Source organism: Hyalella azteca, unplaced genomic scaffold (genome assembly GCF_000764305.2).
Source record: "Hyalella azteca isolate HAZT.00-mixed unplaced genomic scaffold, Hazt_2.0.2 contig15946, whole genome shotgun sequence".
NCBI lineage: Eukaryota > Metazoa > Arthropoda > Malacostraca > Amphipoda > Hyalellidae > Hyalella > Hyalella azteca.
Genome location: NW_025945775.1, coordinates 171,703 through 185,340, shown reverse-complemented (window position 1 = coordinate 185,340; position 13,638 = coordinate 171,703). Strand labels below are relative to the sequence as shown.

Here is a 13,638-nt window from a genome sequence, read left to right as displayed (position 1 = left end):
TTAGTAGATTTCAGCTCCCCCCCCCCCCTCGCACACGTTTATATTCACGCAGACTTTCGTTGGCCTTAGTTTACTCGCTCGCTTGTTTCCGTAGGTGGTTGTTTTGTTACTTTAGGTCGCGGTGCCCAAGTTTATCTGCCGGTTTTGACGCGAAAAACCTTAGAGTAATCATCGCGAAGATTGATTGATGTTCGTTGTGTTATTTTACGTTTATTTTGGTTAGGTAAAATGGCACAACTTAGTGCGTCAGTTGGTGTAATTATTCAAATTAATCCTTACTGAGAACTCCAGTTCCATGAGCCTTTTGGACCCCTCTCATCCTATTTCATCCTATGATTGATTGTTTCTTTCCTTCAAAGTATATATCTTTACTTCCGCTTGACTTCCACACTCTTAATCAGCATGCAACGTTTTCATATTTTCACTGTCGCATCTTTTGCTAACCTTCCACTTTGAATTGATCACCTTGCTTCTAATTCCATAATTATGTTAGCAAGGCCTTTTATTTTGGCCGTGCAGGATCTCTTGTGCCACTGGAGGACGGTTCTCGTGCGATGCCCCCGCTTCCGTCACTATTTGATAAACACTTCACTCGACTCGGCACGCCGCCCGACACACCACGCTCAGTTTTAGCACTTGGGTCGCGAGTGCCCACTTCTGCACACAAAGCGTCACCGTCGTCTGCATGTTGTCTAAAGGAACGATGTTCCGATGCTGATGAGTCCCGAAGACGAGCGTCGCTTGTTCACCGAAGATGTCTCTCCGATCACCCCAGACGAAATTCTCAGCATAGTCGCGAGTCTTCCGTTGAGAGAACATCATGTGCCCAAAGTTCCAGCGACGCATGGGGTTCCCGAAGGAGATACGACGATATTTCCGACGATATTTTAGTCGCCGGAGACTCGTGCTGCCGTCACTTTGCCACGAAAAGTTCGTCGCACGACCGACCTCAAGTTGGAGCGCTGAGGCACAGTTATCACGAAGACCTTTCGACTCGATCGCTTGATCGCCGTCGGAGTGGCTTCAGGGAGAGCCTGTCGTGGGGTTGGACCAGAGACGTGCCATGTTGTGGCTATCATCACGGACTCCTTCCTACTGATATAAAAGACAGCAACTATCATCTCCCAGTTATTGGGGGTGACCAAGGGCGTTGCTCTGCATCGCAGCAAGATGATTTGGATGCAAGCGGGTGTTGTTATGGGGACTCGAGGTTGCAGGTGGGTCATAAACAAGATCTAGACCCCCACCACCATCATGATGGTCTGCCTGATTACATCCCCCTCTGGAGCTGTCATTCTAGTATGGTTAGTGCGATCACTGGCGCTGTCACATCGTAACATTCGGTGGGCGTTTTAGTTATTTATTACCTTTAGCAAACGAGACGTCACGATATCAATCCTGTCGTGTCCTCTGTTCAATGTCTAAACTTTTGGCTTCGATGTAAAATTTCAACGTCAGTTATTTCTTAGAAATCACCTACAACGTGTCAAGTTCTAGCATAGAATTTACTCGTTGTTCGTTTTAAACTTGCTAAGTTCCCGTTTTAACAAGACGGCTTTAATGTAGTGAATATTCTCCTTTTTTTGCTGTCTTCATTCCAATTTTGAAACGTTTTATGTGGAATTAACATTATTTTCTGTATAATTTATGTTTGATTTCTTTAAACTTGTTTCTAGCGTTCGTATGTATATCGTGTACTACTTTGTGTTTAACGTTTATAGGCGTCGCTCAAATCATTTTGGGTTACCCAACTTCGCAGGCGAGTGAGTTACTCTGTCACATTCTTTGTTGTCGCGTGACAACCATCAACGCCACATTACCATATTGAAAGTATTAACTCTAATTTTTATAATACATATCCATAAACATAATTGAGTTCACCGGTAGTTATGAAATATATAAGAGCGGAACTGATATACTGTAGGATTGATCTGTCACGCGCCTGGTTTAGACTTACTGCCATGACTATAATATGAAACCAGCCCTCAATCTAATTTCCTTGCAGTTTCCGTTAAATTTTGAAACTCCTGTAAATTATATGGGCTTGCTCATGAATCCAATTTGGAAGAGACGAATAAGAAATTTTCTTTTGATTCTGAGCATCTGAATACTTATGGCCAATGATGGGAGTGCATTTTTTCTGATATATCATCGAAGTAGTGAATTGAACGCTACTTCTATTGTTTATGCTTCATTAACAATACTTCTCGGAGTTCAAGTGTTTAACCATGTTCGTATAACTTTTTCTGAACGCACTTACCGGCTTTTTTCTGTTATAGTCATTAATAGCACGTTTTGAATTAAAACCAGACTGTGTTGATCGAAATTCATTCATCGAAATTGTTCATATCGTCAACCATGCATATCCTTTATTTTAATTTATGGTTATATATTTTTCTGCCGTGACTGCCTATCAGCAGCGCTGCTCTGCGGAGAAGATCTGGGAATTTTTTTGATGCTCGTTGCTTTATAATTTTTTTATACTCATTCGACTCATTTAATCCTTGTCGAGCTTGCAGCCTAACGAGGGTAAAAAAATATTTTTCGATTTTTACTCTTCCCTGCATTATGATGATTGATGAAGATCTTGGAGATCTCGTCTTGTATCAGACGCTTGTTCGCCCAAAAAAGATTGAATGTCCATTTTCTCACACGTGTGTTTATGTTCCTAATTGTCACGACTCCTCCTGTTTGTGAGTGCTTCGAGTGTTCGATTAATCCGATATCCAGCTGCGGGTGTTATTGTCATTAGTGTTTATTGTGTCACTAGAGTGTGACGGTATATGTGTCACTAGAGTGTGACGGTATAGCCGCTAGAGTGTGTTGGTTTACTAGACGTGGTTTTGCACTACAGTGTTTGTGTGTGGTTGACGGGAGAAATGATGTGTTTCTGGTGCTCGTTTACGTCATCGAAATAATAATAAATATTCAACACGTGTAATAATAATGAAATATTAATATTTCTTACATCATGTGTCCATTGATGGAAGAAATAATCATGAGTAATCTGGATTTTTTATTCGTATTTCCCTACTGAAAAATACATATTTTTTCTCGTTTCTATTTAGATTTGTGAAGGATAAAATTTTATAGGAAAGGATTATCGCGGTTTTCATTGATTTGTTACTCTTTGATGAACTCGCAAGTGTTCGGTATTGTGACACCTATAAATAATTTGTTCGAAATTAACAAAAAAGCTGTTCATGATGCCCATATTGTGGCTTCCTGATTTAAACGTTTGCTAATTCACGTCATTGCATGCAAATTGTGTATTGACGACCGAATTATTTGCTCAGAAGTGAAAAAAGCTATTGAATGCTTAATGCCTTTTGCTGAATACGAGACTGTATGCACGGAACACTATAAATGTCCATAACTTGAGCATCAGTGACAATAGTAATTGATATGGATGGATGAATGCATCAATAAATATTAATATGGATGAGTACGTTGCAGGTGGAGCGACTGTACGACCTGGAGGCGAACAAGAGCAGCCTGGAGCTGCAGGTGTCGGTGCTACAGGAGCAGGTGGAGGCGCAGGCTGAGAAGATCTCTGAGCTCGAGGCGCTGCTACGAGACAAGAACAGACAGCTCCTGCTCACTGAGGAAAGGCTCCAGAAGGTGGAAAATTAATACATTATTATGTTGGAATAAAATTTTCTTGAAAAAGGCTCCAGAAGGTGAACCTTAATGCATTATTATGTTGGAATAAAATTTTCTTGAAAAAAGGCTCCAGAAGGTGAAGCTTAATACATTATTATCTTGCAATACAATTTTCTTGAAAAAGGCTCCAGAAGGAGAACCTTAATACATTATTATCTTGCAATACAATTTTCTTGAAAAAAGGCTCCAGAAGGTGAAGCTTAATACATTATTATCTTGCAATACAATTTTCTTGAAAAAGGCTCCAGAAGGAGAACCTTAATACATTATTATGTTGAAATACAATTTTCTTGAAAAAGGCTCCAGAAGGAGAACCTTAATGCATTATTATGTTGAAATACAATTTTCTTGAAATACAGTTTTCAATTTGAAATACAGCAATTCTAATGCAAACATAATTAAGTTGGAATGAATTTTTAACTTCTTGAAATTCTGGAAGAATTTGCAATTGGAATTCAAGAATAATTAAATTGAAATATAGTTTTAAGTTTCTGAAATTCTCGATGATTTGCAATTCTAATGCAAGCATAATTAAGTTGAAATGAATTTTTAACTTCTTGAAATTCTTTATTAATTTGAAATTCCAATACAAGCAGCTGTAGTTTAATAATTAAATTTTAGCATTGAAAATTTCATGATGAATGTTGATGTACAAAAGAATGCTGCATAGTTATTGGTGCTGATCACACAAGAATTTTTTTGTAAAAAATGCGAGAAATCTCCTGCTTGTTTTCATTTATATCCACAATCGGGATTTTAATGATTGCCCATTGTAATAACTTAATTTTTTCTACGGTATGCATAATATATTCTTAAAAGAAATTAAATCATTTAAAGAAAATTACCTATATAAACTTAGATCAGTCCTATTGCATATTCTGACCAGCACATTTGTTATTAATTAGAAGTACGCAATTTTCGTCTGAAGCGCTTAAGCTGAATATTATTGTGATGTAGGAAGTGATGGCGGTGAGCGGGCTGGAGACTCAGCGTCTGCAGCTGTTGAGTGAGCTGAGCTGCCTGCAGCTCGAGCAAGCAGCGGCCGCTCAGGGGTCATCTGCTCGGTCCCCTCTCATACAGGTGCTCTTATTAACCATTATATTCTATAATTTAAAACAACAACATTGAGTGTGGAAATTAATATTCAATATTTAATATTTATCTCTTCAACCTAGTTATTCCATTTCGTAATTAACCACTTCCTACTAAAACTATCTAAACTCTGTGTTTAGTTTGAAGTTACTGATACGGTCTCATGGAAACAAACGGATTACCACTTCTAACCATTGTAATTTGCTGTGTTGTGGAGAAGAGAAGATAGCAACAATTGATACCGTGTGTACACGAACATCTCGGTAGGATAATTTTTGCTTCTTATGCTAGTTTGTGCTTCTTATGCCAGTAATGGTAGTCTCGATAAAGCTATCTCTGCTCTCTGGGTTCTATTCCTGAAAATGAAACTATTTCTGATGAAACTATTCCTGCTTCGTCTGCAGGGTTCATATCGAGAATGCATTATAGCAGGATGTGCTGAAAATATCGCATCCAAGTTTAATAACTATTGCAATGTTCTTCAATATCTCGATCAACATGACAGTTGTCCGTATGCATTTGCTCTGATTAATTCTCTTATCTATTTTTTTCTTTGATCTCTTGTACTGTGGTGATCTGATAAGTGAAGGCTAGTTGCCTCAAATCTGTTCCTTTTGTGGTACTTTACTCTGTATTGTTTGTTGTTTTCTCAGTGTGTTTGTGTTTCTTGGAAGCGACTTTTTTCAAGTTTCCGTATTTGGATCCTTTTGATCTTATTTTTCAGATTATTTCATATGTTCTGTAATCTATTCTTTTTAATAGTTCAGCATTTGGTCCTACTTTTATTTGAGTGGGTTAGAGTGTTGAACGTAAACACAACGTGTTTTAAGATATAATGCTTGGTGCAACCTCTATTTGCTTGCACAGTGTCAGTCCCTTGAATATAAATGTGGGCATTAGTGCTCGTGATGACTTGTGGCTGTGATTAACAGAATGATGCTTTAATTTTGTTGAGTTATCCCCTGGAATTTGTGTGCTTGTTTGCTTGTGTTCTGTAGCTTGCCTGGTAACCCGCAGGATAATTTCGGTGTTGGCTTGGCCACGTCTACGCCTGTGCGCTCCTACACCGCCTCGCCCTCATGCTCCGTGAGTAATCATTTCGATATCGTTCATCATTCGCCTACCCATTACTCATCTTTATTCATCAATACTCATCATTATTCATCATAACATATCACCATTCTAACCCACCACTCCGTTATGCCGTCTCTAAATGCGTTGCAATTCTCTAATTGAGTTATCATTTGGATCGGTATTTGTAAACATCATTTTGCGACTTCATTGATTGCGACTCCATTGATTGTGACTTATTGCTTACGACTTCATTGCTTACGACTTCATTGCTTGCGACTTCATTGATTGCGACTTCATTGATTGTGACTTCATTGATTGTGACTTCATTGATTGTGACTTCATTGATTGCGACTTCATTGCTTGCAACTTCATTGATTGCGACTTCAATGGAGCGACAATAAAGTCGCCTCAATGATCGTTTATCCCACATAATCAACATGCCACATGACATTTCTCGCGTTGCAGTTGTCGCCCAGCCTGGCAGGCTTCGTCACGCCCTCGGCACTGAACGGACCGTCGTCCTCGCCAGCGCCCGGCAGACTCCAGGACTCGGTCCGCTCCTTCGGTCCTCCCAGGGTCTGTGTTGCTGCCACTCCGCCGAAATGAACTTCATTTTTACTTAGAATGATTCACTGATGATATTAGAGTGTGTTATATTTAAGACATTTACATTTCAATGATTTCATAAGTGTACATGTATAATGTTCTGGCACAAATTTTTTGAGTCAGTTTTAATGACATGTTGGGGATCGGCACGGCCATGTTGAAGAAGTTGACAACAATTTTGTAAACAATTTGTATTCTGGCCACATCGAACCATATCATTCTTATTCTTACGGCTGCTATCTTGGATCTGTTGCATCTATAGTGACCTAACGTTTAACAACAGATTCTCTATTTTCTTTAGTAATTTCGTTGTTATAACTCCCGATACTTGTAGTGGCAACAATCACTAAAGAAATGGGGTGATAGGTTACTTTTTCGAGGCACTTACGCCACTTAAGGAAGTTGTACGATAATCACTGACGTGCTGAAACGCCAGAACCATTTTCTTGTATCTCACAACACAGTGGATATGCCGGGTGTGCCGAGAGCTGAGTTAGATACGAGTTGAGCTTACCGAAAGAACTTGTTTTGCGTGATAATTGAACCCATGGTCGCTGAGTGTGAGAGTCTGATTACTGATTTAATTGTATTTGAGTAATTAATACTTAATTATTTAATAATTTAAGTTTTAAGCTGATTCTAGTACTGCAGCTCTATGATATAATTCTCAGCTTTAGCGCCTCACCAATCACAGCACCACATAAGGCTTAGGTGCCCATGTATCTTATACGGTATTATCGTATTTTAAAAGGCCACCTCAAACCACCTCAGTTGAAAGGCCACTCGCTACAGTTTCTGTACTGACGAGGTCGTCTGTACTGACGAGGTCGTCTGTACTGACGAGGTCGTCTGTACTGACGAGGTTGTCTGTACTGACGAGGTCGTCTGTACTGACGAGGTCGTCTGTCGTGCAGACGCCGCCACCTAACTTCGGTCGGGAGGCAGACGCGGGGGCGGCGGTGCTGCGTGTGGCGCGCTGTGGCAGCGCCTCTACTGCCTCCAAGCCCACCACCCTGCCTCACCTGCACGCCTCAGGTGGGTTGTAGCCTCATGTGGCGAGGCTGTAGGCATGTGATGAGGCGAAGAAAATTGAAAAGTAGTTGACATTATTTTTTCTATTGTGACTGTGGCAGATATGTTTGAAAGACACCCTTACTTTCTTTAGGTGAGATGCCACTTAAAAAATTTTAGCAGCACAAACAGTCGTGCGATTGATGATGGTATCATCATGGTATTGGTCTCCACAATCATGGTATCATCACGATTTTTGGTAACATTAGACAAAACCATCATGCTAGTGTCTTGTCTTGCATGATGCCATTTGCATGATGTGAATCCCCGTACTAATGGTAGAGCTACTAGGAGCTGGTACCGGCCCTAATATTACACTTGAATTCAGCAGCTTCTGAACTACTTTCTCATTTTTCAGCTGGACTATTCTCGCGGTACTCTTTATATTTTTATAGAAAGTATTTCCTGGGTTTAATGGTATTTGGTATTCCAGCTTTCCAATTAATTTTCTTTCTTCCGTTCGCGACGCATGATCATTTGGTTATTAGACGTCAAATTTGGGATTGGGACGAACAATAAAATTCACGGTTGCTAATGGTTCTTACTTACAGCTAAATTCACTGGGTAACTGTCGGTGCATTCTAGAACTTTGGAAGTATGTAGCAATATGAAAGTTGCTGTTGATGCTTAGGAAGTGCGTGCTGCTGCAAGGGGACATAATAATGCTGTAGTTTGCATTGAAATTTATTGTTAATTGCTTGCTCTGGATTATTCGCAACTACCGCAGAGCAAATGTGAACGATGCGCTGCATTAATTAAATTATTAATAGATAATAATGTCGGCTCTACCACTCGGGTGCTGGTGGTAATAATGGGTAATAATGTCCACCCTACCACTCAGGTGCTGGTGGCAAGTACTCTGCCATGACCGCTGGTGTGGCTGAAGCTACCACCCGCACCAGTAGGTTTGCATCAGAGCGCACTAGTAGCGTGGACGGAGCAGGAGATGACACTAGTGGCACTAGTCCTGGTACTTGCGACGCTAGTAAGCCTGGTGGTGTTGGTCTGGCCCCTTTTGGTGCCCCTGGCAAGCGCTGCGCGTCGGCGCCTAATTTAGGTGACTTTGCTGCTTCAGTTGCCGTGTCTGCTGCCTTATTAATGTAGTCATTGCATATAACACTTAATTACATGATAATAATTCTGTTGTCATTATGCTTATTTTGGTTCCGCTTCATGAGCTTGCGTTGAGTTGCGTATATCAGTTACCGTGTCTGCTGTCATATCAATGTAGTCTTTGCATATAACACTTAATTAATGGATAATAATTTTATTGTTGGCATTATGCTTATTTAGGTTCCGCTTCATGAGCTTGCATATATCAGTTGCCGTGTCTGCCGCCCTGTTAATGTAGTAATCATTGCATATAACACTTAATCACATGATAGATAATTTTATTGTTGGCATTATGCTTATTTAGGTTCCGCTTCATGAGCTTGCAAATATCAGCGTCCCTGATCTGCCATCCCTGCTTGAACTAATTATTTTGTTATACTTTTAGTGCATTGATTGTAATTTCGTTAACGTTTGTAAATGTGCGAATATACACGTGAATACGGTATACATTTATTAACAACACTAATTGTTCCTATAATTTAAAAGACAATACGTGTCGCTGGGAATCGTTTCTTGCAGCTGGTAAAAAAATGATTTATATTAAATCACCATGAAACGATTTATGATTTTCACGTCTCGTTGGGGGGATTTATGATATTTGCACTCATATTCCACGGATTATATTGTTCGCTTCAAATGTCTTCGCAGAGTTACAAGCCACAGGACGCTTCTCGCTCTATTCATAAATAATAAGTAAATAAATAATAAATAATAATCCTATGTACACGGACTAGCTTCGAATATTTTATTCTAGCGGCTGTATTGCGTGTACATTGCTGTTTTAACATAAGTTTAATTAAAAACATGGTTCGTAATTTCAAAGTGATCTTGCATAATTTTCTTTGTTCATATTTTTCAATATGATCCTGGGCACGGCAGATTCCTTTATGGACTTCATTCCTGTATAAATTGTTCCACGTAGTTTGATCAATTCCAGCGCACTAACTGTGTGTGTACGGGTGATAACTGCACTATTTTGTACCTGCTTGTATTATATTTAGCGGGATGCCTGGTTCTTGAATTGATATTTTTCAAAAACTGTCTTGTTTTGCTTGTAAATTTGGCCTAATTTGCACCTTGACACGATTTAAAAATTTGTAAATATGATTTAAATTAAGTATTCTGCAACCGGATTCATGTGACGCTCTAATGTGTTGAAGCTTCGTCCTATTATTAGAATTTAAGACTTAAAATTCTTTTGTACAGTTAAAAATTAACCGTATCAGTTGACTTATTTTTTTAAGTATTGCAACGCTTCTTATTTAACGCACCACCAATAAAATTTTGTGTTAGCGTTTAGACGCTCCTTAGCTCAGTCTCTGTGGACATTGTTGAATAGCGTCGCGTCTACTTTTCTTTTGCTGCGTCATGAATGTCCGGAAGCCACGTTTATAAACTAATTATTGGCCTCAGCAGTTAATGTGATCATATTTAGAAAATATAAGCTCAAATTTGTAATTCTCATTGAACTGATAAACATCAACCCAACCATCCATCCATCCACACGTTTTATTGGGATGTCAGCAATGACGTCACCGATAATGATGTTTATTATATCAAAAAATTTCGTTTTATGTATGAACCTAAAGAAAAAAAAAAGCTTTCATTGATACCACAGTTTCTTAGAAATTTATGAGGATCCTGGGTCGTTTGCACAAACCGAGATCACTTTGGACATACTATTGACACTTTCTTTAAGACACATTAATGTTTCAACTTAGTGGACGATTTAGTCCACTACATAAATATGCTAATTATTAAATGCTAAATATATAGCATTAAACTTGAGAAGTAGGTGTCGTGGACATAAAGCCTCATGTATTTATAAGCAAATAGTAGATCTTGCACGGTTTCCGTGTTAAAGATCTATTTCAAGAGATATTAATGACTTTGCATTCTATGGCAGCCGAGACAGAAAAGCAGTCGCAGTCTTGCCATCAGTCGCCCAACATCGCTCAAAGGTAAAGCTCAACTTATTCATTTAAACTAACTCATTCAGCATGACGAATAAAAATAACCCTCTAGTATGAATGCCATTTGCTATAATGAATAAATCTTTTAATATAATGGCTACTCTAATGAATGTATTGGTAAAAAAACTTGCGTTTTATTCTTCGTGTGAAATATTTCTGGATTGTTTATACATCATTTAAGGTTCTTCGATGAAACTATACACAAACTATAATCTCAAAAATTGTAATGCATTCTCTGGTCATCAATTGCTCGCATAACTATAATCTAGTGCACAATTAGAAGTCAGGAATTTTCTGAAGAAACTCGTTTGAAGGCAGTGCACATCAAACGTATGGACTAGATTGAACGTGTATCCTTGTCGTGTTTAGTGCAAAGAGTGCAGAAAAGTTTCCGTGTATTATTGTCCTATAAAATCCAACACGTTGACATGAGTTTCCGTGTATCTTTTCTATGTGAACTGCTTCGAAGAGTGTAGAGTGTATTATTGACCTACAAAATCCAACACGGTGACATGAATTTCCGCGTATATTTTCTATGCAAATTGCATATTTGCCTGCAGATTAGTGAACGGACAGCACACGGCAGAGGAGCGGCAGACCTACGGCCCTGCGGACGGGTGCCTGGCCAGCCCTGGGTCTCCTGCAGACGGGGGCGGCATGCGCAAGAGTCCGCCGTCCATCAAGACTTTGTCCTCCGGTAACCTGCACAACATCCAGAGCCTCGAGCAGTACTGTGACAACCAACAGCAGTCCTCGCCCATCACGTCGCATAAGCCTAACACCATCAAGAAAATATTCACAAGGTTGGGAATCTCAGTCTGGGATTGTTTGCTCTCGTCGTTAAGGATGAAAATAATTAAAGTTTATCATTAACCAGAAGAAAAATTTGTTTTTGGTCATATTGTCGTGGTTTGAAATAATTAATTTTCATTATTATTCAACTTTCAAATCGGCGCTTGTCTCATCCATCATTAACGTTATGAATAATTAACGTTCCTCATTAATCTGGACTACAAATCGGCCTTAGTTCCTTCATTATCGAGGCTTAATCTTACATAATTTCTCGTAAGAATGAGAAAGCAACAAAAACGCCAAGTTAATTCACGATTTCTTCACCGATAACGACAGGCTGAATTACTATGGCGTTTTCTTTGCTTTAAAATACTTATTGAAAATTGCGACTTGAGCAAATTAACGCTGGGAAGTATGTAGTTGGTTATAATGATTTAGGCAGACAAAATGAAATTACTTGATTAAGCAGAATGATAAGTACTCGTATATTTTTTGCTGTGCAGACTACGGCGCAGCAGCTCTGGCAGACAGTCTCCCCCTGGGACTCGGACGCAGGACCTGCGCCGGGGCGGCGTCCGCGCCACCGCCACCGCGCGTCTCGGCGGCACCGCCCCGCGCCCCGTCGCTGGCGCCTGGCAGGAGTAAGTCTTATATAGCGGTTTCAGCGTTTAGTAGGCCTGTCGCCGATTCTTAATATTGCAGAACATTCACAGCTTGTTGCGGTCTCGAACTTACGATTCACTGCTAACAAATTCTGCTTTGCTTAACCGCCCGGCCTCCTCGCCCATTCTGACCAGAAACTGGCGCACAGAGCTGGGATCGAACCCGCGCCTCTCTGCGCCAATCTTGGTACTCTGAACTGTAAACACTGGGCCACCTTGGTACCAGTGGTGAGTCTTGGTACCTGAAGGCGGCGCCTGATCTTTGTTGATTTTAGAACTTGTCTGTTCTGACTGAAGATTCATTTAGTCTACGCCATTAATGATCATATTTTGTCTGAATCTCCTAATGTTATGCAATACATTTTATTTAATTTATTCAGTGGGATAATTATAGGATGGCTCGCATTTGTCCTATAATTATAGGATGGCTCGCATTTTGTGGCCTGGAACTGCTACGTCTGAAACATATACTAAGGATACTAAAATATTCATTCAAGTCTCCCTTACAGACCATCAGGCTCCCTGGAGACCTGGTCAAGCGCAGACTGCGTCGAGTGGATGACGGCACTGGGGCTGTCCCAGTACACCACGGCTCTCCGCTGTTGGTTAGGTGACCCCAGCAACCACCTGAGCAGAGCCACGTCTTCCCAGCTGGACAAGCAGCTGGGAGTGCGTCATCCCCTGCACAGGAAGAAGCTGCAGCTCGCCATCGCGTCCAGGATGGGCTCCTACCCCAGCCTCGCCGCCACCTCTCCCAGTGCGCTATTTTACTTCATTAGCATTAATACGCAATTCAATACATCCTGAATATGTTACTCTTAGTGTGCTCTTTCGAAATTATTTATTAATTGTAAAAATGTCTGCTAAGTTTGTATACTATCAGAACTTGGCTTCATGCCTTATAAATCATCGATATAACTCATCGCTTGCAAGCTAACTACTGAACGTAAAATATGATTAACTGATGCACACCCAAATGCCTGAACTTTATTGTGCTTTTCAGCCTCAAATTTATTAGAATTCGCCCTTATCAAAAAAATTCTCCCTTGTAAAAGAATTTCACTCAAATTTTAAAAATCTGACGTTAATGAATGAGAATTATGTTGACCAGGCGAGCGTATCGAGGGCAGCACTGCGAGTGCGTCGTGGATATCGCAGTGGCTGGACGACGTAGGCTTGCCGCAGTACAAAGACGCCTTCCACGAGGCTTGTGTCGACCCTCGCGTCCTGAACGTCCTCACATGGGAGGACCTCGCCTTCCTTAAAGTCACCAGCCTCCTGCATGCGGTCTCCATCAAACGCGGCATCCAGGTACTGACACTGGAACCTCTCATAAATATAGCAGAGTTAAAGGGGAAGGTAACAGGCAACATTTACTTAATGAGGATTAAGGAATAACAGAAATGCGTCAAGTGTTTTATGCTGTCTGGTGATGTTTTTGCACCTGAATTCATTATACACCCATTTGGCCTTACAACAAAGAGCATGATATCGGCTTATTAACTAGGTCATGCAAATAATTACCACTGTTTCGTCCTCAATTTGATATCTACTGTCTTTCTATGGAGGTATCGCGGTAGCCTCACTTATTG

At 40.2% G+C, this 13,638-nt stretch overlaps 1 protein-coding gene across 6 annotated transcripts in view; it reads left to right on the top strand.

Moving 5' to 3' along the window:
* Positions 1-13,638, top strand: part of LOC108677154 (liprin-beta-1) — a 64,483-nt gene that overhangs the window by 44,774 nt on the left and 6,071 nt on the right. For 2 of the 6 annotated variants that reach the window (XM_047884692.1, XM_018165315.2), the window contains exons 2-13: positions 520-1,217; positions 3,457-3,621; positions 4,621-4,743; positions 5,773-5,841; positions 6,295-6,405; positions 7,350-7,470; positions 8,348-8,563; positions 10,526-10,580; positions 11,153-11,395; positions 11,888-12,025; positions 12,556-12,803; positions 13,158-13,357. In XM_047884692.1, the coding sequence (XP_047740648.1) occupies positions 520-1,217; positions 3,457-3,621; positions 4,621-4,743; positions 5,773-5,841; positions 6,295-6,405; positions 7,350-7,470; positions 8,348-8,563; positions 10,526-10,580; positions 11,153-11,395; positions 11,888-12,025; positions 12,556-12,803; positions 13,158-13,357 (2,387 nt within the window). Of the gene's footprint in view, positions 1-519; positions 1,218-3,456; positions 3,622-4,620; positions 4,744-5,772; positions 5,842-6,294; positions 6,406-7,349; positions 7,471-8,347; positions 8,564-10,525; positions 10,581-11,152; positions 11,396-11,887; positions 12,026-12,555; positions 12,804-13,157; positions 13,358-13,638 lie in introns of those variants that run through there. The other 4 variants (XM_018165318.2, XM_047884693.1, XM_047884694.1 and 1 more) reach the window with 4 other exon arrangements.